This window comes from Ipomoea nil, unplaced genomic scaffold (assembly GCF_001879475.1).
Source record: "Ipomoea nil cultivar Tokyo-kokei standard unplaced genomic scaffold, Asagao_1.1 scaffold2159, whole genome shotgun sequence".
NCBI classification, from domain to species: Eukaryota; Viridiplantae; Streptophyta; class Magnoliopsida; order Solanales; family Convolvulaceae; genus Ipomoea; species Ipomoea nil.
Window position 1 is genome coordinate 1,647,789 of NW_017618587.1, and position 21,870 is coordinate 1,669,658.

At 35.8% G+C, this 21,870-nt stretch overlaps 3 protein-coding genes across 9 annotated transcripts; 1 reads left to right on the plus strand and 2 right to left on the minus strand.

Moving 5' to 3' along the window:
• Nucleotides 1-2,329, minus strand: LOC109149337 (14-3-3 protein 10-like). The gene is made up of 4 exons (XM_019297054.1): nucleotides 1,685-2,329; nucleotides 921-1,043; nucleotides 354-464; nucleotides 1-174 (listed from the first exon to the last, which is right to left on the minus strand). The coding sequence occupies exons 1-4, from the start codon at nucleotides 2,180-2,182 to the stop codon at nucleotides 154-156; spliced, it is 753 nt and encodes a 250-aa protein (XP_019152599.1). The 5' UTR covers nucleotides 2,183-2,329; the 3' UTR covers nucleotides 1-153.
• An 874-nt stretch (nucleotides 2,330-3,203) lies between these two features.
• Nucleotides 3,204-19,624, plus strand: LOC109149725 (rho GTPase-activating protein REN1-like). Of its 7 annotated transcripts, none has more exons than XM_019297665.1 (24): nucleotides 3,210-3,576; nucleotides 3,687-3,776; nucleotides 3,976-4,047; nucleotides 4,871-4,907; nucleotides 6,537-6,616; nucleotides 6,898-6,968; nucleotides 7,095-7,173; nucleotides 7,436-7,577; nucleotides 8,124-8,243; nucleotides 10,589-10,666; nucleotides 11,202-11,257; nucleotides 11,355-11,424; nucleotides 12,891-12,975; nucleotides 13,609-13,852; nucleotides 14,963-15,139; nucleotides 15,715-15,975; nucleotides 16,205-16,251; nucleotides 16,626-16,686; nucleotides 16,799-16,882; nucleotides 17,167-17,280; nucleotides 17,365-17,528; nucleotides 18,048-18,117; nucleotides 18,291-18,479; nucleotides 18,892-19,624. In XM_019297665.1, the coding sequence occupies exons 2-24, from the start codon at nucleotides 3,738-3,740 to the stop codon at nucleotides 19,171-19,173; spliced, it is 2,622 nt and encodes an 873-aa protein (XP_019153210.1). In that variant the 5' UTR covers nucleotides 3,210-3,576; nucleotides 3,687-3,737; the 3' UTR covers nucleotides 19,174-19,624. The 7 variants fall into 7 exon arrangements, with proteins under 7 accessions (XP_019153215.1, XP_019153216.1, XP_019153210.1 ...); XM_019297666.1 differs by having other exon boundaries at nucleotides 18,051-18,117; XM_019297669.1 differs by having other exon boundaries at nucleotides 15,715-15,963.
• On the minus strand, nucleotides 19,598-20,904 carry LOC109149726 (mitochondrial uncoupling protein 5-like). The gene has a single exon (XM_019297672.1). The coding sequence runs from the start codon at nucleotides 20,690-20,692 to the stop codon at nucleotides 19,703-19,705; it is 990 nt and encodes a 329-aa protein (XP_019153217.1). The 5' UTR covers nucleotides 20,693-20,904; the 3' UTR covers nucleotides 19,598-19,702.
• Between the last annotated feature and the right edge of the window lie 966 nt (nucleotides 20,905-21,870).

Here is a 21,870-nt window from a genome sequence, read left to right on the forward strand (position 1 = left end):
CGGATATAGAAGTATCAAACTGAAGAGTATTAATAGTCAGACATAAAAGATATGATCTCAAGGTTATGAACACTATTCACAAACAACACAAAATGAGTAACGGAACAAATGACAATTCAATTCAAGTCCACATCCTAATAAGAGATTAAATGATCAAGACTCGTCCACTTGATCCTGCATGAACCAAAGAACAATAAATTAGTGATAGAGGATATGAATAAGGGCAATTCTCAAATAGTTGATGTGTTTTATATTGGTGGCTATTAATAGGAATTTGGGACAATATATAAAACTTAAAATCAAATTGAATTAGCTTTAATTTTGTGATATAATTACGAATACTGGACACTAACCCGTGAAGATGAACTCCAAAGAGAGAGATTGTCTCGTAGAAGTTGCATTAGTATAGTGCACTCCTCATTCACTACTGCAGTGGGCAGCTCAGCTACGGCTTCATCAAATGCCTATACAATTAGCATAAATGATCAGAACATCAATAACAAGAAGAATAACACCCTTCTATAACCAATATGTTATAGGCTTGAGTGTAACCTACATGCATTTAATGCTATATGCCTATATAGTATATACTATGATAACTTTTGAACAGTTTCAAAATCTAGTACATAAGACAAGCATGAAAATTTTGATTAGCCATATATGCAGAATATTTCCTTAACCATTCAACAGCTTTTGATAATTTAAATTATTTCAAGTTTTAGACCCATTCATGAAACAAAACACAGATTCACACAAACCATTAAAAACAAGCATGCCATTTTAATACCATAAAGATAAAGATGATGTTAAAAAGATAAACAAAACCCATGGAACTATTAAGCCAATACAAACAGATAAGGACAGGCAAAGTAGATCTAACTTACTAATAACTTGTGTAGTTTGGAAGAGCATAAACATACCCGTCTTGCCATATCACATGCCGTACTGCATGAATTAAGAATCTCATAATGAAACACTGAGAAATTGAGGGCAAGACCCAACCGGATATGATTCGTTGGAGGCAGATCGAATAGAGCAAGGTCCTATAATTACAGAACAAATATGCCAAATTAGTGACAATATAATTCAACTTCTTTCACAACGCAGTAACCACACTCTAATGAATGTAAATACAGAGCCACTGGTATTACACCCAACTTTAACACCAATTTCAAAACAACCCAACCCTCTTTCTTTAACTGGAAACTAAAGTTTTATGTATGCAATGATATAGTATAGGGCCACAGGGGACACCAACCATAAGATAGCACAATATCAAACCAAACAAACAAGATTTCAATAAATTCTTTAAGTAGTCATGCAGTGTTTTATATACACATCTGATAATGTCTTTAAAAAACTTCTAATCTCCAAAATTACACCATATAGCCTTAATCAGCATGGATGTTGAACTTGCACTCATGAAGTTAGTTGTCGTCCACAAGTATACATATAGACAAACACATGCATTAGTCAAGCTCCAACTTCTAGATTAAATTAGGCTCACGCGATTAACACAAATCCAACAAACATAAGCATAGTACAACTATAGATTTGTAGAGTAAGAGATCAGTTAGTTAAATCCCTAATTCTACAACATAATTAAAATATAGAAATCAGTTGATTCAGAACCATATTAATTGATTTGTTAAAAAAAACGACAGAGAGTAGAAACAATCCAAACCTCAGCATCCGTATAGGAGGTCATTGTAGCATCGGCAGCCTCCCTGCGCTTGTCTCCAACCAGGAATTCGGCGAGGTAGCGGTGGTAATCGCCCTTCAATTTGAGGTAAAACACCCTCGACTCGCCAGGGGGAGTCGAGGGAATGAGATTGGAGTCGAGCAGCTCAATGATGCTGGCGCAGACCTGCGAAAGCTCTGTTTCCACCGTCGCACGGTAATCCTTGACGAGGGCGACGTGATCGTCTCTCCTCCTGGTCTCCTCCTTCTGCTCGATGGAGGATATGATGCGCCACGCCGTTCTAAGGGAGCCGATGGCGTTCTTATATGCGACGGAGAGAAGGTTTCGCTCCTCCACTGTGAGCTCACCGGCAGGAGTGCAGCTGCGAACCAGCTTGCCCATGAACTTCGCCATATCCTCGTATCGCTCCGCTTTCTCGGCGAGTTTCGCCATGAACACGTACTGCTCTCGCGTGAAATTATCGCCGATGGCGCCCGCCATTGCAGTTGTAGTGAGAGAAATCGGCAAGAAAGATTTACTTGGCGCTTTCAGTGAAAAGTTTTAGAGCGAGAAAGCCAGAATTCAAAAACCTTCCTAAACCAACTGCCGATTGCATTAAACTTTTATACCCGCAGATATTTTCTGTTGCTGCTTATGAAATGTGTACTAACTGAATTATTAGAGTATAACGATTTTTGAACCGCGCCAAATTTGTAACTAACTCCAGGTGTAAAGTAGTTACGTTGTTAAATTAATTCAGTCTATAACGATTTTTGAACCGCGCCAAATTCAACATTAATTACATTATTAACTTAAAATTGACTTGACGAGAGAAACACGTGATCACTATTTGAGAGTGTGAACCGAGTAAATATGGGGTAGGATATGAATTGCTATTCATATGAGTAAAAAAAAATAATAATGCTAATAATTAAAAAGATAAACAAATTCTTTTCATTCCTGTTTTCTTTTCCATTCCCCATTAAATTGCAATTCATATGGGATAAGATATGAATTGCAATTCCCTCCAACAAAACACTGTAAATTTTTATTGTCAAAGAAAAACATTGCAACTACGTTATACCAAACACCCATTAGTCATAGTGCACTAGTGTGCCGACTCATGCACATGGGGTGTAAATAGAAGACCGATGAATAATAAACCGAACATATAAAATGAGACACGTGAGAAAAAAATTATTTATTTTTTATGAAGAAAAAATATTTATTAAATTATTGTAAAACAAAATGATTAGATAAAAATTATAATTGCGAGATTAAAAGTGAAATTAGATATTGGCTTAGGTTGTGAATTTGAGAATCGGTAGGCGCGATATTGACTTTTTGTGCTTCAATTGGTTGAAAAAGTAGTTATGAATAGATACTTACATTGTAATAGAGTTAGCAGTATTAAAAAAAAAAAAGTGAAATTAGATATTCCAGCAAAATGGGCGAGTCCATTTCCCTCCAAATCCAAAATACACTTTGGAAAATTGGGGGACAGACATGTTCGGCCAACGTGCAGGAAAAGCAATGGAATGGCAGAAGGTCTCCGCCATCCCCCGCTTTTCGGAAAAAGCCGGAGGAGCAGAACACTGAACACAGAACTCTCTCTCTCTCTCTCTTTCTCTCTCTACGCCTGAGCGTTCTTTGCTCGACCTTCGGGTTTCCATTAGTCCACCTGCTCCTGGGGGACCCCGCTGCTCCCTCCCCTCTCTCTCTCTCTCTCATCAAACAAAAAACAAAACCAAAAAACGAACCGTAATCCGAAAAACACAAAAAATAGAAAAATTTCAATTCACGAGAGAAAAGGCGATCTCTCTCCCTCTGCTTTTGTCCATCATGATTATCCGTTACAATATATTTTCATTTTTTGCATTATTGTAGCTAGAAAGGTAGGCATTGTGTGTGTGTGTGTGTGTTTCGTTCTTCATTTTCTCTGATCCGCGCCTTCGGACGCAACCGAACCCTAATTGACAATGATTTGTGAGGATGTTAAATGTAGGATGATGAGTTCGGACCGAGATTTCGACTTCTATTGATTCGGAATAGTGCCATGCCTATCCGCAACGCTGATGCTTCTCACTGTTCTCAGGTATATTTCAGCTGCTGTAAGTTTGTGATCATGTATAATATGTATATGTGTGTATATATTGTTCGTCTCTGCATTTGAAATTCAGCTGCTCTAAGTTTGTGATCATGTGTAATGTGTAATGTGTATATGTGTGTATATATATATTGTTCGTCTCTGCATTTGAAAATCTATTGCAATGTTCAATGTTTTTGTGTTTCAGGGAGAAGGGGGCTTTCCACTGCCTCCAGTTGGCAATGATAACCAAGCCCAGCAGTGTCGCGGTGGAAATAAGGTAATTAATTGTGATCCTCAGCTTATACATTGTAGTTTTCAGTTAAGGTCTGTGACATATTATTATCAAAGGCTATATGCTGTAAAGTTATATTTTCTCCTTCATGGCTGTTTAGCCATTTTGCAAGGTTGATTAACTGGACAGTTCTTTTTCTTGAACAAAATTACTTTTCGTTTTGGAATGATCATTATGTATTATATCCTCCCTAGGTAAGGCAATGCCAACACTAAACTGGAATGATTAAAGTGCTGAATGCAAATTGAATAGAATAGTAGAATACTATAATGAATATTGATTTTTCACGAATGAAATACTACATTATATAGGCTAGAGCATTCTATAGTTTTAGAAAATAAACCAGGAAAAAAGGAAACCACCCATTACTACTGGAACTAGCTTGCTAACTGCAAACTCAAATCCTGATCTGGATAAGGATATCTGCTTCCTGATTCTTCTATCAATCTCATGCTTGATTGATAGAAGAACATGATATAGACTAACTAGTCACTCTTCCTGATTCAATCTCATGCTTGATGAATCTACTATCAATGTTAACATGTATCATCTGTTCATTTAGAAAAGGATTCTCATATAACTGTTTTTTTTTTTTGTTGTTGTTGTTGTTGTTGTTGTAATATATGCCTTTCCAACACAAATATGGCTGCAAGTGTATGCAGGTTGCATCATTTTTGTTGGCAGATTTATTACACTTTTCTATGAACCTAAGTTTTATATGTATACTTATATGTGTGTGTGTGTGTGTGAATTGATGACATGTTTCTTTGTTGGAGGTTCATGTTTGAGAATTTACCTGTCTGTGCAGGTGTACAAAACTGGGCCTATGTTTATATCATCCAAAGGTCTGTCCTTGCTAAATTTTGCTTAAAGAAGCTAATTTATTTATGACCAAATAAAAAAGTTTGTAATGTTTTGATGCTTGCTATCTTTCTCACTTATCGATATGCTTATTAGCCTCTTTCTTTCTAGGTTATTATTGTTGCTGTTATGATTTTAAATGGTTTTAACCTTTTCATTTTACCTTATAGCTAGAATTAGAATGTATTGCATTGTCTATATTTTTTGTGAACTTCATTGGTAAAGTTAGCATGATTGCTTATTATACTGTAGAATAAGCATAAATCTTGAGTTCATTAAGAAAAGTGAAGGAGTCTTGTTAAGTGTCTCACATTGATAAAATAATAGAGAATATATGGGTTTATAAGGCTATAGATTAGACTAGCTAATTCGTTGGATTCAATCTTTTAGTGTGGTTTGGCCCATGTGCATTATAGTCCAGTTGATGACCCTAGTCCAATCTTAAATTATAACATGGTATCCGAGGATTCGGAGCATGTTCCGTACCGGTTAGATTCAAAATGGCCTTTAGACTAGCCAATTGGTTGGATGCAATCTTTTAGTGTGGTTTGGCCCATGTGCATTATAGCCCAGTTGAGTGACCCTAGTCCAATCTTAGTTTATAACAAGTCTTTTCAAGTGCATTACTGAAGTTAAGTAACCTATGTGGCCTGTTTGGCCAGGCTGCAACTTCTCTAGAAAGATCTATTTTGGTAATAGCTTTTAACAATGTTGAAAAAATCGCTAGGCGCCCTCTAGGCGGCTGGGGACCGCCTAGAGCGCCTAGGACGCCGATTAATCGGCGCCTAGGCGCGATTTTTGCAACAGTGGCTTTTAAAGAACTTGTTCAAAAAGTATTCAATATGTTTAGTTGAATACATTTTGAAAGTTTTTTTTTTGATATAGAAAAGTTGTTTGGTATTTGACTATTAAAACTCTTATATTAAAGAGGGTCAAAGTTACAACAAAGGGCATGCATTTTTTAAGTTAAAAGTTAAAATTCATTAACTTCAGCTTCTGTTGAGCAGTTTGAGCATTTTTTTTTTTTAAAACCCTCAGCTTGACTGACTACTTGCCACCTCGTCGCTGGCGCTGCACGTACCCCTGCCCCACAAATGCATCAGAGTTTCGGAAGTGTCATTAATGCATTGTTAAATTACCCAGGCTTATTAAAGATCTTATTTTGAAAAGCTTTAATTTCAGGCTTTTGGCTTATAGGAGGTTCTGCCTCTAATTTATTTCAAAAAGTTTTCGTCAATTAGTTATGTTTGGCCCAACTTTTAGCTTATTGGAGAATATAAACTCCAATAAGCTGTGGGCCAAACAAACACTATATAGTGTTTCTCAAGTTTTTAATATATTGGCATACACAACTCTTACATGTTCTAAAGCTTGCATTGATAGATAATTCATTCAACAATCCTAGTTCCTCTTGGCTGCAAAAAAGATTTTTGTGTTATTTATCTCCATTCATACACTCTATATAGTACTTGATACAGTAATTGTTCTAAAAAATAATGTCTATAAAAAGGTTCTGTTAATTATTGATGATTTGATGCATATCAAAGAAAAACTACACTTACTGCATTACTGCAGTTGCTTTTGAGCATAACGAGAAGTGTCAATTTCTGTAGTTGGCATTGGATGGACAACTTGGAAGAAAAGATGGTTCATTTTAACTCGTACTTCATTGGTTTTCTTTAGAAGTGATCCTGTAAGTTTCCTTTCTTAATTTAAAGATGTATATCACAACTTGTAATTATTTATGAATTAGTTTTAATTCTTCACTCTGAGGCATGAGTAGTTTTTATTCTAGCCCCATCTCCTAGGCCATTGTCTTTTCATATTTTAAAAGTTAAGACTATGTAGTTAGGACTTTGCTTACATCTTTCTTCCACAACGCCCTAGGTCTAACAGTAAGTTGTTTAGTCTCTTAAGTCTTATCTTACAAAAATAAAAATTTGTCTATTTTCATTAAACTGTTACACATTTCAGACTGTTGCTCCTAAAAAGGGGGGTGAAGTAAATTTAACACTTGGAGGCATTGATCTCAACAGTTCAGGCAGGTAGGCTTTTATCAATCTCACTTTTATAGTTGTGCTTAGCATTTCTTATTTTTCTTTTTAGTAGAGTTTGATAGGAGTTGGCTTTCCTTATAGGCTATTTGTTATCACTTTGTAATGAATTTACAGTGTGGTGGTCAAAGAAGATAAGAAACTGTTGACTATTCTCTTTCCTGATGGTCGTGATGGGCGTGCTTTCACACTAAAGGTGCCAAATGCCAATCTTCTTTATGCCTTTTGTTTTAAATTCTTTCATTTTGTTGGTAGTTTTCCTCATATCCATTCTTGCTGTAATTGTAACTTGTTAATACTTATTTTCATCTTCAGATAATAATTAGGAAGATAGGACATATGTCTATCTCTAAACTGTGATTCACATTCCTATATTATCATTCTTGACACCATGGTCACTAGCACTTAAAGTTTTGGTTTGTGTCTAGTTGTCTCATGTTAGAGGTTTGTTATTTTAGGCTGAAACATTAGAAGACTTGCTTGAGTGGAAGGCTGCACTAGAAGAAGCTTTAGCAAATGCACCTAATGCTGCTCTTGTAATGGGACAAAATGGAATGTTCAGGAATGATCAGGGGAATGCACTTGATGCTTCAGACCAATGTATGTTTTTTAATAATATGGCCATGATCCAAATAAGTCGTTTGATATAGCTCTTTTGCTTCTTGTTTGTAATAATTTAACTGTTATGAAGTTTCTGGTTCATAGCACTCCACTTGCTCTAATTATCAATAGACAGAGGGAAGAGTAAAAGGAAAAGGAATGCCTGATTTGTCAGTCTTTTGCAAGAAAAATGTGTCTGATTTGTTCTTTGACTTACGTATGCAAGCTCTACAAATTTTGGGGTTCAACAAGTAGGATTTATCTAAATTTGTAGTAGGGAAATTTGGCAGCATCTGGTTTTCAGTGGTTAATGTAATTTCAGTAAAAGAAGTTCTATTTGGAAGACTAAAATGGTTAATAAAATTTGCTTTTGAGCTCTTTCATTCTTTTATCTATTTATTTCAAGACAAAAGTTGTATGGGGACCAATGGGGTTCTTTTATGTTTGCAGTTATTATGCACAAATATGCATCTGCTTTCTATTTTAATTATCTTTCTCTTGGAGTTAATTTGACAATGCGATTGTGCTTTTGGTTTTCACTTCTAGCTAAGGATAGACTGCCGGTAAAATCATTAGTAATTGGTCGGCCAATTTTACTTGCTTTGGAAGATATTGATGGAACTGCGTCATTTTTGGAGAAAGCCCTTAGATTTGTAGAAGAGTATGGTAAGGTTCTACTGCATCAATATCATGCTCTTATGGTATATATCTCTCTTCTATGTTTCTCCTTCTCCTTCACTTTGTAAGAATCAAAGATCAGCTATATCCTGATCTGTTGCTATATTCTTGCATGTCACTATGAATAAATATTATGAAGAATATATCTTGTAAATTTATACCATTTTGATATCACTAATATTGTTGGATAGTTACCTTAATTCTAGGAATTGTGTGTGCTGATTCCTTGTGTTTAAGGATTTGACTCTGCCGTGATTATGTTCTTTGATGTTAGGGATTTAATTCTAGGTTATTTTAGGGGCCTATTCTCCTGATTTTCCCTGATTTCATTCTTTCATTTTATTTCTTAGGTTAGCTACTGCAACTGTATATATATAGGAATGTGTAAATGGTGTAGAATAGTCAGTGATATAGAAAATACATATTTTTCAGCAATATCATTTCAGCGAAATGAATAGTAAAACATTTTTCTTATGTAGTTCCAATTTTTTCTTATGAATAGAAGCAATCCTAATTTATTTTTCCATGTGATTACCGAAAGGTAAAAAACCAGTTCAGGAAAAGTCACAGTATTGTTGGTTTATGTGAAATAATAATGACCAGAGATGACATAGAAGGAATTGAAAAGCTAAAAACATGTTTGGTGAAAGAATTTGAGTTCAAAGAGCTTGGAAAATTGAAATATTTGCTTGGCATAGAAGTGGCACATTCTCAACAGGGGATCTTCATATCTCAGCAAAAGTATGTGATTGATCTTTTGAAAGATACAGCCTACAGGTAAATTGGGATGCAAGCCAGGTTACACACCTATAGAACCCAATCATAAGTTGGGGGGTGTTGCAAAAGATGCTAAAGTTGACAAAGGAAATTATCAAAGACTTGTTGGGAGATTGATTTATTTATCAGACATAGCATATGCTGTCAGTGTAGTGAGCCAATTTATGCATAACCCGAACGAAACACATCTCAAGGCTGTGCACAGAATCCTACAAGGCTACAACAATACTTAAAGAACTCACCTGGTCACCTGGTGAGGGAATCTTATTCAAATGAGAAAGGGGATTGAGTCTTGAAGCCTATATTGATGCATATTATGCAGGGTTAGTTGATAATAGAAGATCAACATCTGGTTATTGTACTTTTTTGGGTGGAAATCTTGTTACATGGAGGAGTAAGAAACACAATGTGGTTGTAAGATCAAGTGCATAAGCAGAATTCAGGTCAATGGCACTTAGGATATGTGAACTTCTATGGCTGAAGATTGTTTTAGAAGATTTGAAGATTAAGTAGGAAGGCCCAATGAAATTGTATTGTGATAACAAGTAAACTATCAACATTGCAGTGATTGCACATAATCCGGCTCAACATGATTGCACAAAGCATATAGAGGTTGACATGCATTTTATAAAGGAGAAGCTTGATTTGCACTCCGTTTGTCCACACAAAGAATCAGTTAGCTGATATACTCACAAAGGGGTCCAACAAAATTTTTTAGAGTCTAGTCGACAAACTTGGAATGGACGACATCTACTCACCTGCTTGAGGGGGAGTGTTGGAAAGTTCCCTTAATTCTAGGAACTGTGTGCTGATTCCTTGTGTTAAGGGATTTGACTGTGCTGTGATTATGTGATCTTAGGGATTTAATTCTAGGTTATTTTGGTTAGGAGCCTATTTTCTTGATTTATGCCTTGCTTTTCCCTGATTTCGTTCTTTGATTTTATTTCTTAGTTTAGCTACTGCAACTGTATATATATATATATATATATATATATATATATATATATATATATATATATATATATATATATATATATAGGCATGTGTAAACAGTCAGTGATATAGTAAATACATAGTAAAACATTTTTCTTATGTAGTTCCAAGTTCCAACAGATATTTAAGTTTTCACTACAATAGAAGCAATCGTAATTTATTTTTCCATGTGATACTCAGGAAAAAGGTAAGGTTATGTAGTTTAGTTTTAAATAATTTGATTTGATAGTGGGATTCTAGAAGAGTCAAATCCCCTTTTATCATTGATGTACCAAAAAACAACTTCAAAATAATAGTTTTCCCTAGTATTACTCTTTTGATATCTTGCTTATTCATGCTTATATACTTGCATTTTTTAAATGCTCGTGTACTCTATTCAGTTTTTCATAGTGGCTTCAATTTTAGGGTTTCTCTGCATATTAATTATTCAAAGTTTCTTTTAACTGCTTTAGAACATGTCTAGTGTAGCAAACCATGATTGAACTGTCTTCTTCTAAATATGGGGTTTTAAAATGCATGCTCATAATTGGTTTTCTGTTGATCAATTTGATTATACTTTTCAGGAGTTAGAGTTGAAGGAATCTTGCGGCAAGCTGCAGATGTGGATGACGTTGAGCGTCGAATCCAAGAATACGAACAGGGTCTGTTTGCTTTTGTGATATTGTTATTTTTTTTCTTTTCTTTTTAAAACTATTTTGGAATTTTATCTCCAACTGGGAAATGGATCTGAACAAAAATATGAAAGTAGAGAGCTTGGTTCCGGGGGTGCTAATTTTTCCACTAAATAGCATTTCATGTGCTTCTTAAACCTCTTCAAATGAGTTAATAGGATGCCTTTCTTGATGTGTCTGAAACTTTTTCCATATGAAGAGGTTTAACTCTTTTGATCCCTAAGTATTGTATACATCTCAGGGAACCTGCGAAATATTGGTGGTTGTCACAATAGTGGAGAGACTACGGTTGTTAAGCAGTTTGCTCCTTTGATTGATCTGCTAATGTCTGATCCAAGATCCATACAATCAATGAAGCCTACACACACACACACAACATACTTGATATCATAAAGCTAATGATTGAATGAACTTTCAGGGGGTTATATTTTTGACAAACTTCTAGTTGATGTTGAATGGCAAGCAGGAAACTGAATTGTTTGGTAATATTAATCCTTTAACCCAGGTAAAAGAGAGTTTTCTCCAGATGAGGATGCACATGTTATAGCTGATTGTGTGAAGGTATCTCCTTTAATGAGAAGTAAAAGAATACCTTTGATAGATCTTCTGGAGGCACTCTTTTCTAACTTTGTTGTTTTTAATGCTAAAATTGCTCCAGTATATCCTCCGGGAGTTACCATCGTCTCCTGTTCCTGCATCTTGCTGCAAAGCCCTTTTAGAAGCTCACCGTAAGTTTGTTTCTACACTTATTGTTTTGAGACCTTTTTAATTTGTGGATGTCATATAATCTTTACCAACCAAAGAGGATATCCTTGTGATCATGAATGAACAATTTGTCTAGTCTTGACTGAGTAACATGACCTGTTGTCAGTTATTGGGTAAAGGTACATTATGTCTTCTTGATACTTAAAAAGTTTGGTATTTTAACAAGTTTATCAAAGTTTTCATAGCTCATATGTTTGGATTGTTAGCACTTTTTAAGTTTATGAAAATTTATGTACTTAGTGTGCATCTATTTCCCTGTAGAAACTATCTAATTAAGGTTTTCTGTCTCTTCTTTCCCTCAAATACTATGTAAGAAAAAAAAAATCATGGTGGACACATCACAAAACAGATTTTACACTTACAGTATTAAAGAATAAGTTTTTCTTGTCCCTTGCTAATTTATTCCACTTAATTAGCTAAAGCATGTTCACAAAATGATTTTATTAATAATCTTTGAATTATCACATGTGGAAGTTAATAATATCTCTCCAGTGGAATTGAATTGTTGATTGCATTCAGTAGAAAGTGGTTCATAGTAGTAGTTCTTTGATATGTTAAGTTCCTCAAAGTGCAATTGGTCCTTGAGGCTTTAAGCACTCAAGTGTGTAACACTATATATATTGCTTTGAGATGCTAAAAGCACAATTTATCATAAACTTAGTTTAGACACCTAAATAGTAAATACAGTAGCGATTAGTATGCACTAGGGGAGCCAATAAAATAGACAGAAATGAAATCTAGTGCTACAAAATTATAATCTAAACATGCACCAATCAAGTGCCACTGCCAAAAAATATTATCAAATCTGATTCAGTAATTTTACCAAACAAATGGTGTGCAGTCTAGTGTTAGAGTTACATTAGAGTATTATACAAATGATGGTTTGGGATTTTCATTGAACTGTTAGTATGCAATTCTGTATTGAGCCTTGAGAGATATGTCATATGTGAGTTGAAGATACGAGGTTAAAGAAAAAAATCAGGCATACAGTTGCTGTTTTGGGTGTCTTTTGCCATAGACTGAAGAGCATGAGGATAGATGAAGAGTTTTTGGTGTTCACAAGTTCTGTTTGTGAATGTTGTTGGCTGATATTCTTAAATCACTGAAATTCACACTTTCTTTAACGTTCATACTTTTATTCAATTTTCTCCTTTTACAGATTATACCACAATTAGAAATTCCTAGAATCTTTTATCATTTCCACAGCTTGAATATCAGGAAAATCAAAAGAATGGTGAAGCCAAATTGGAAATTTTATTTTTATTAATTCACTTTGGAATATGTAGTTATTTTCCAACTAAACAGTTACACAAGATCATTATATGTATATTGTTTTTGGCATTAAAATTGGATACTCAATCACTGATCTGTGTTCTATCTAACCTTTGATTTCTAGCAACTCAATTGACTATTTGACTATTATTCTTAGGAACTGCGGCTGGCTTGAGAGTTAATGCTATGCATAATGCAATATTGGAGACATTTCCTGAGCCAAATCGTCGCTTATTGCAAAGGTGTTGATAATACCTACTCCTTTTAATTTGAATTACTTTGGTATGTGGTGCTTAAGAATTTCATTGTATTTCAACTTGTCCAAAATATAATACTGTAATAACATCAATAAAATTGCTAGTTGTTGAATTTGTTCATATTGCTTATAAAGTTGCATTTCTTTCATTTTATTCTGTTTAATTATTTCATTTCTGAATCAATTATGTGTACCTAATCAATTATATAAATTTCTTGAAGATTCCTTTTCCATATTCAAATGCTTGAGCAAAATTCGGTTTTAAGTAGTTAAGTTTATCATGCAGGACATGAATTTCTTAAATGTTTGAATCATTTGGATACACAAAACGCTGTTGCTAGAAAGGTTGGACCCAGTAAGATGTAGATAAATTCTTTTGAATATTGAGTTGTAACTTTTATGTTTGAATTGCCAGGCCCAATAAATTCTTTTCCATGCTAGCAGATCCTTGAGGTTATGGTCAACTGTATTGAGTTATGGCTCTCTCTTATAATCAAGCTTAGTAAAAGTTGAAGCAAATCCAGAAATGTGTATTTGTACATCAATTATTCTGCTCCTATCATTGAACAAAACTACTGGTGCTAAATTTTAGCTGATCCATTTTTCTTTTATATATCAGAATTCTCACAATGATGCAAAAAGTGGCTTCTCACAAGAATGAGAATCGAATGGGCATTTCAGCTGTGGCTGCTTGCATGGCACCTTTACTTCTTCGGCCCCTGCTATCTGGAGAATGTGAACTTGAACCTAACTTTGACATGGGCGACGATGGTTCTGTTCTACTTCTTCGGGCAGCTGCTGCAGCAAACCATGCTCAGGCTATTGTTATAACTTTGCTGGAAGAGTATACTAATCTATTTAGGGTATGATTTAGTTACAATTTTCATATCTTTTGTGCCTTTACATAGGATTTAACTAATGCATTATTTTAGAAATTGCAATTTAGACTTTAGAGCATTGAGTAAACTTGTATTTGTCTTGGAGATCATGTTAGTTACTTTGTTAAGGTATTTTTCTTCTCCGCTTGTGGAACATATAGTGTTTAATTTTAATTCAATCTTATTAATTCCAGAGTAATTGGAAATACCTTTAAACAAACTTCATCGTCCACTCCTTGCAAAAAACTGAAACCATTCCTGTTTTGCCTGCAAGTTACATTTAGTTAGGACTTAGGAAGAACTAACTAAAGAGGCCTTTTCAGGTTTTTCTATGATTGCTGTTTGATATATGTAGCATATTCAGGCTATGTTTTTAAGGAGAATAGTAGTGTATATGGCCTTGGTTATTTTGTGGGTTTGCTTTGCAAGTACACATAAATTTTGACTTTATCAAAGAAGGTTGGAGTTTCTTTAGTAGGCCATATTATCTTCTCTATAGATTTTTGTATAAGCCGAATTATGGCATTAATTTTAACTTTTTCTGGAATGATAGTACTAATGTCTAATAGCCTTCATTATGCTTACTTGGCAAGGAACTTCTTTGTTGATTGGCATAAAGTGGTCTATTGCAGCATGAAATTTTTGTTTGAGAAGCATCAATGGATGCAACTGAAGCACATAAAAATACACATGCAAGAAAGATCCATAAAAGGACCTAACACTTTGTTTGTCACCCAGCTAGACTGAATCTGACATTCTTTTCCCCTTTCAGTTTAGCCCAAAATGGTTCGGCATAATTAGCTAGACGTTTTGTTTTGCTTAACAAGGTGTATAGTTATTCAGGTGTTCATGGAATCATTTCCATGTTCAATTTGTGGAAGTAATTTGTTTTGAGGGTTCAGATTATGTTTAAGTGTGACCTATACTCTAATTATGTCATTTTACCATTTGTTGTAACATCTATACGATCTCCTGAATAAGACATATAATTTCTGCATGTTCAATTTTAGGACATTATAAACTGAAGGAATTTACTCAAGTTAGTCTTTGCATACTTTCCCATTTATACTTAATAACCATCTGAACTGGTTGCAGGAAGGCTCTGTGTCACCTGAATTATACTCTGACTCAGATGGTACTGATGATGAAGAACTTAGCAATGATGAAAGCTACAATGATGATGTGGGATCTGATGCAGGTTTTGATGATGATTCTGGTCATGCATCTACTGTCGCTACCAGTGAGACTGGTGAAAATGAAGGTGCTAACAAGGTTAGTCACTGTCTTCCTTAACATGAGTATCTACTATGTGTCTATGTGAACAAATAATTATGAAATCACCAATAACTGGTGCTTTTAAGGATTAAATGACCTCATTTCTTATGTGATGTCAAAAGTGGTTCTAAAATATGTTACCCTTCTTTCATAACTACAGAGCTGTCTTTATTGTTGCAACTTGTTCCCAAGAATGACCTATATCCAAAAATCTAATCCTATTTCTGAATTCAAATGCACACTTTAATTAGCTATAGTCATAGTACAGCTACCTAGTTAACTTTGCTGGTAAGACTAGTACTTCCCGAGTTCCCACAGAGAAGAGCAGGGATAAAAACTGTTTACACCTATGCAAATATTTTGTTTGATCATTTAGTTTGCTCATAGATAAACTCTTTGGAATAGCATTGGTGGTAAACATTTTCTTATGCTTTGTGAAGTTTCAATACTCTATTGTTGTTATACTCTGTATATATCATCTCCTTTTTTTACATTTCATTTACGAGTTTTTGTTTATTTTCAGTTCCTCATTCAACCCTCTCCCTATGTATTCTGTTGTGCTGAATATCCAGGTCTCTAGGGGTTCTAATTCCAGTTTTGAGTCTCTTGAAGTTAACAAGAACGTATCAAAAGGTCTCCCTCAAATTTCTGTTCAACACGAAGGGACAGACTGTGCTCTAAATCATAGTAGCCATATGTCTACGATGCCAGCAAATGAATCCCGTGATTTATTAGGAGAACCTGCTGAAGCATCTACTTCTCAACGATCCGTAGATGTCTCTAATGCCCCTGGGCACACTGTTCGTCGGCCTGCTGTCCGGGTGCGTGCTCGTGTGAGTATTGCAATTTCTTTTTATTTTAATAAATTAATGTTTTCAAATTCTGTCCTAGGCCTCTTTGGTATGACACTTGTATTTTTATATACTTGATTATACATCATCTTACTTTATTCCCTAAGCTTTAGTCTTTTGACTTAATCTGTTGTCATTTTTCTAGTGTATGTCTATTCCTTTTAAACACTTATACTATAACACTTTTCATTATTAATTTTTTGGAGGGCAGGGCATTAACCTTCCCTTGGAATCCATTGATTTCAACATTGAGGAAGAGTAAGTTGCTTACTTATCATTGTTGGAATTATTAGGCAAGATATCAATTGTCTGCTGCTATATGAACTTAAACGTCAATTCTTCTTGTACAGCTCACTGGTCTTTTTCTTATTCTTTTAATATGACTACTCCTACCTTTTGCAAAAATGTTGTGTCTTTTTCTTGTCTATATAGAAAGTTGAAACTGATTATCTTCTTCACCTACATCAGTTCAATATCTACTTCTTCTTTCAGTAATAGGATCTGTATAATTTTCAGAATATGTTTTGTCTGATATTTTGTCTGATATCTACTTCATTTCTAATGTCCTCTGATCATAAATATATTTGACAATATTTTAACATTTTATTTGTTTATTATTCATTTTTCGTTAGCCCCGAAATTCAGAGGCTGGAGGCCACCAAAATAGACTTGGAAAATAAAATTGCCGAGGAGGTATGGATCATAACTATCTTTGTTAATGTGGAGATCATTCATACCCATCAAGCTGGATAAAATTTAATTTTCTTGTCCTTGTCATATTTTGGTGCCCTATCTTTCATAATAGGCTAAGGGGAACACACTTCTGAAAGAGAGCTTGGCAAAACGAAAGAATGCTTTGCATGAACGGCGCCTAGCTCTTCAGCAAGATGTATGTGCTCGAACAAGTACTTTCTTGCTATGTTTAAAAAATAAAAAAATAAAAAACCCAATAAGTGCCTATGAAAAATCTTTGTACACCCTTCTTGCGCATTGTTCTTCTCTCCCTCTCTTCCTATTCCTCATAGTGTATATATGTGTGACTCTGTATTTTGTGGATACTACTAGAAAGATTATAGTCATTTTTCTGTTAGGATTTTTTTTTTTTGTCTTTGATTCTGTCTTTCAACAGAAATCTTAAAGTGATAAAAGCAATCTGAATGATTTCTGGTTCAGGTGGCAAGGCTTCAGGAACAGTTTCAGAAAGAACGAGAGTTGAGGATGGTACTGGAAGCTGAACTTAAGAATTCTCAACGACCATTGGCCATTTCTTCCAGTATTGATGAATCAGTGAGTCAGTTTAAACCCCAAGTGTTTATCACACACTAATAACTACGGATTATGTTGGTAATAGTAATCTTCTCTGTTTAATAGACTAAAACAGAGCTTGAGGAGATTGCTCAAGGAGAGACAGATGTTAGCAATTTAAAACAGAGAGCCGATGATCTTGGAACACAACTTAATAAACAACGTGAACAAATTTCCAAAGTTCACACTGATACAGGCAGTCAACCACAGCAAACTCATCAAGGAAAACCGTAAGAATTTTAGTTTTTTCTACTCATTTTAGTTTGCTAGATGCCATTGGGACAGGGCTTTATTTAATTTAGTTTTTACGTATTTTTCCCTCCATTTTTTGTTGGTTAAACACTTAAATCCCATCCAGCTGCACGCCTGCAAACCCCAGAAAAGGCCTCTTCGATAAAAATAAGAAAAATAGTGGGCTTCTTTTGAGTAAGTTATGTTTCTGAATAGCCTTGGCATGTTAGTATGTTCCTTGGAGACCACATGTTTGAATCTCAAAAATAGCCTCTTATAATACGAAGAAAGGAAGGCTGCTTGCAATAGGCCTTTTGCTGGAACACATACCCCCCCCCCCCCCCCCCCCCCCCCAACACACACACGGTGTAGTTTCTTGCAATGGGCTGATGTTTACATAAGCTTTATGTCCTGTGTGCTAGTGTTTTCATGAAATATATACTTATCCAAAGAAAGATATTTCCTTGTTAAGGATGTTGATCTGCATGTTAACGCTATTTGTGCTTCTCTGTATGTAGCAGGGATAAAAACAGGGATGCGGATACCCATCCTACTTCACAAGCTCAAGAGAAGCCAGTGAGAAGTAAGGTACTATTTTCACTGTAGATTGACCTTTCTACACATCATTCTTATTCTGCAAGCCTCACAAACATATATCAATTATGAATTCATAGAGTTAGGTATCACATTTTAATTGTTACTCAAGATAATGACATCATTTTGACAGCAACCGATGTAATTCTTTAAAATTGCATGTGCAGCATGATACTTCCTTGAACAAGGCTGACGGTGACAGAGACAAGAAAAATGAATCTCAGTCATCAGTGAATAAACAGAGCAAGCAATCAGATCCTATGCGCAATCCCAACACTTCTGGGGCTCTGATTGTTTTTGAACCAAATGCAGCTAGGGCTGCGGCTAGCTCCAGAAAATCTGGCTCAAGGACTGAGGTTTGCTCTAGAATTTTCTACACAGGAATAATACTATTTGCATACTTCAATTTTTACATACATTCCTGTAGCTTTATCAATGCCCTCAGATCAAACTAATATACTATCCTATACTTGGCATATGACGGCATGAGTAAAGCTAAATTAGCTTTGTATAAAAATTAGTGTGCAAATAACATTATTCTTTTCATAAATGCATATCCCATTGGGAGTATGGAGTCTGAATGTCTGATACATTCTTTTACGAAGGCACTACAAACTCTGTTGTGCTTAGCAGAATATGTTTTACTCCATAGTTTATTTCATTTACATAGGCACCTAACTTATGGATGTACTCTGTACATTATTTATTACTCCAAAGATTTTAGTTACACTTATGAACTTTCTAAGCTTACAAGCCATTGAATTACAGGGAGCTAATCCTTCTTCTGCACTGTCAAAGCTAACAAATCGGCTCAATTTCCTGAAGGAGCGTCGCACTCAACTTGCAAATGAGCTCCTAAACTCGGAGAAAAGCCTGAATTCTTGTCAAACTGGGGGAATTCCTGAAAAGAAAGGATCAGATCCTATACACTCCTCCCAGAACATGTCTGAAAACCAATCATCAGAAAAAAATAAAGGATCAGAGAGCTTGCAAGCAGCATATGCTACAGATGGTCAATCTGTCCAGAATCCAGATAGAGGAAAGAGATAAAATGAAATTTATTACACGGATGGAACTTCACCAAATCAGAAGATAGGAGGCTGAAACACACTCCATCCTGGGACATCTTCCACAATATACATGTTTGTATCTGGACCTCTGTTTTCTAGCAATGTGCTGCATGGTTATCCAATCAATTTTGCAGTCCAGATTTAGATGGTGAGCACTGAGCAAGGTTTAAGACATAGATGAGTAACCCTTGTCAGAGTCAAAACCGAGAAACGAACTCAGCTTGTTCAGCATCATGTCTCATCAGGAGGAAGTTAAATGGCTTGAAACGTTGATAGCTATGTTGCTGACAACAAATTTGGGTACTACTGTATATATATAAGTTAAAAGTACTTAAACATTAATGGTAGCTTAAAATAGCTAATAATCTAATTGTTTTGCTGTTGGTAGGCCATTAACGTTGAAAGATCAAGAAAAGTTTGCTTTATGTGTATAAAGTACTAAGAATTAAAATTGCAGTAATTAATACTTGTATCAGTAATTTAATCATTTGAACTACAAAGAATTAGAATTAAAAATCTTTGAGGAGCTTTCTAACTTGTTCTAGTGTCACGAAGAGGACCACGGTAAAAGGTCCCTGCCTAGAAATTGTGGGAATGAAGCCTTTGTAGAGAGCCATTGGCCCTTCCGATCTTATAGTCTTGACGGCACAATCCAATGCACCGGAGTACGGCGGCGCCACCCCTGGCTCCACCTTCATATTCATCACCCGGGTCTTTATCACATCCACCGGGTTGGACGCCACCGCCGCCACGAACCCCGCCGCAAAGCTCGCTGTAACGTGGGTCCCGAGCCCATCACTCATCACCCCACGCTCCAAGATTTCCTCCTTGATTTCGTCGTAGGAGGCCAGCTGCGATGCCGTAACGATCATCGCGCGGTTCACCGTAAGCCCTGAGCCGCGCCACAAGCTAGCAACTCCTTCCTGCTTCGACATTTTCATGATCGCGTCCACAACGCCCTTGTAGTTCCGCCTCTGTGAAGCCGGGAGCCGCCCGTCGGCTTGCATGCGCACCATGGCCAAGTCCGCCGGGTTCCCAACAGCCGCGCCTACTCCGCCGGCCAACAATCCGGCGACCAATTTCCGGCCGAGAGACAAGTTTCCTGTTTCGGGGTTGGACCATTTTTGCTTAAACACGTCATACAGCCCCATCCTGGTGGTTGAATACAACGCCTGCCGGAGCATCGTGGCGGAGACGCCGGAGAACAAAGCGGAAACACCCTCCGTCTGGAAAATCCGCACCCCCACAGAAATGGGTCCCGCTCTTCTGGGTTGTGGAAACGGGTCAACATTCAAGCCCGCATTAACAGTCATGGATGGATTACTGTGGAAGGCTAACGCGGGTCGGAGCTGAGAACAAAATTGCGGGTTGAGGTTGAATTTCGGTAGAGAAGATTCACCTTGAAGCTGCATACGGACCTTGATGAGGTCTAGAGGGTGGGTAGAACAACCAGCTACAATGGAAGCGACTCCACCTTCAGCAAAACCTTTCAAACCCATGGATTGTTTGAATCAAAAGAAAAAGAATAAAAGAATAAAAGAATCAATATTAAGTGCGAAATGCCGATTGAGAATTGAGCTCGTTTGAATGGAAAACAAGAGTAAAGAGCCATGAGAATTTATAGGTAACAATCGGAAAAAATAATTAAGCGAAATGGAAGCTTGAAGGAAAGAAGGCGGATGCGCAGTGTGATATCCCTCCAGGCTCCAGCAAGAGAACGCGTTTAGAGGAGAGTCCGAAGAGTTCCACGAGGCAAAATATAGTGCCCTAAATGAGACTTTGACTGTTACTGCTGACCACGCTATTAGCTTGATTGATTTCGTCGCCATGCAATTGCTGCGTAGCCCAAACTATCCCCCGTTGCTATTATATTGTTATACCAAGGATCATGGTTCATATTATAGTGCAGATTCTAATTTAAAAATTATGTATTTTTATCGTTAATAGGCTTATATATATGTAATATAATGTGATGTGCCTTCCATTTGTTACAGGTACAAAATATGTTAACTATGAATACATAATCTAAATTTTATTTTTAGATTAGTGTTCACAATGTAAAATAGACATGAAATTTGTAATTTGTTGTTGCTATAGGGCCTGGGCTTTATTTTATTTCTTACTTTAAAAAAAAAAACAAAAATTAGTGTGAGACTTTAGAATTGGAAGTTTGTATTTCCCCATTTTTGTGTGAAATATTCCAAGCTTTTATTATCAATAATGTTTTTTTGGGTGCAACGCAGGAAACGGCAAATTATGATGTGAGCACGTGCCCACCATGCACATAGTGTGCACGAATTTATATTCATAATTTCTATATTGTAGATCCATAATTTCTATAATCTTGGTGAGTTAAAATTTATAGTTTAGATTAATATTGTATAGCATGGTTCAATTAAGCAAAAAAACTAACATATTTATTCCCTTTCTCGAATCTAAAGAAACCTTATGAAATCCTCATTATCATTTGGAAAATTTACTTAGATTTCTCATATTTTGAAGAATTCGTCATATATCATATTAGCGTAATAGTCGCATTATGAAGATTTCATCATTGTGCGCTTTCTAAAATTCCTATAACATGTAGGCAAATTTAACACCCCACAAGGTATTATTTGGTTTTATTTTTCATCTGAGCAATTCATTGCAATCCAGTGTATGAAGGAAACATGGGCCG

Coding starts and splice junctions, on each gene's coding strand:
- LOC109149337 (XM_019297054.1), bottom strand. CDS start 2,182: ATGGCGGGCGCCATCGGCGATAATTTCACGCGAGAGCAGTACGTGTTC. Junction 465..920: donor CATGTGATATGGCAAGACGG/GTATGTTTATGC, acceptor CTAATTGTATAG/GCATTTGATGAAGCCGTAGC. Junction 175..353: donor TTTGGAGTTCATCTTCACGG/GTTAGTGTCCAG, acceptor TGGTTCATGCAG/GATCAAGTGGACGAGTCTTG.
- LOC109149725 (XM_019297665.1), top strand. CDS start 3,738: ATGCCTATCCGCAACGCTGATGCTTCTCACTGTTCTCAG. Junction 13,853..14,962: donor AGTATACTAATCTATTTAGG/GTATGATTTAGT, acceptor AACTGGTTGCAG/GAAGGCTCTGTGTCACCTGA. Junction 17,529..18,047: donor CAAACTCATCAAGGAAAACC/GTAAGAATTTTA, acceptor CTCTGTATGTAG/CAGGGATAAAAACAGGGATG.
- LOC109149726 (XM_019297672.1), bottom strand. CDS start 20,692: ATGGGTTTGAAAGGTTTTGCTGAAGGTGGAGTCGCTTCCATTGTAGCT.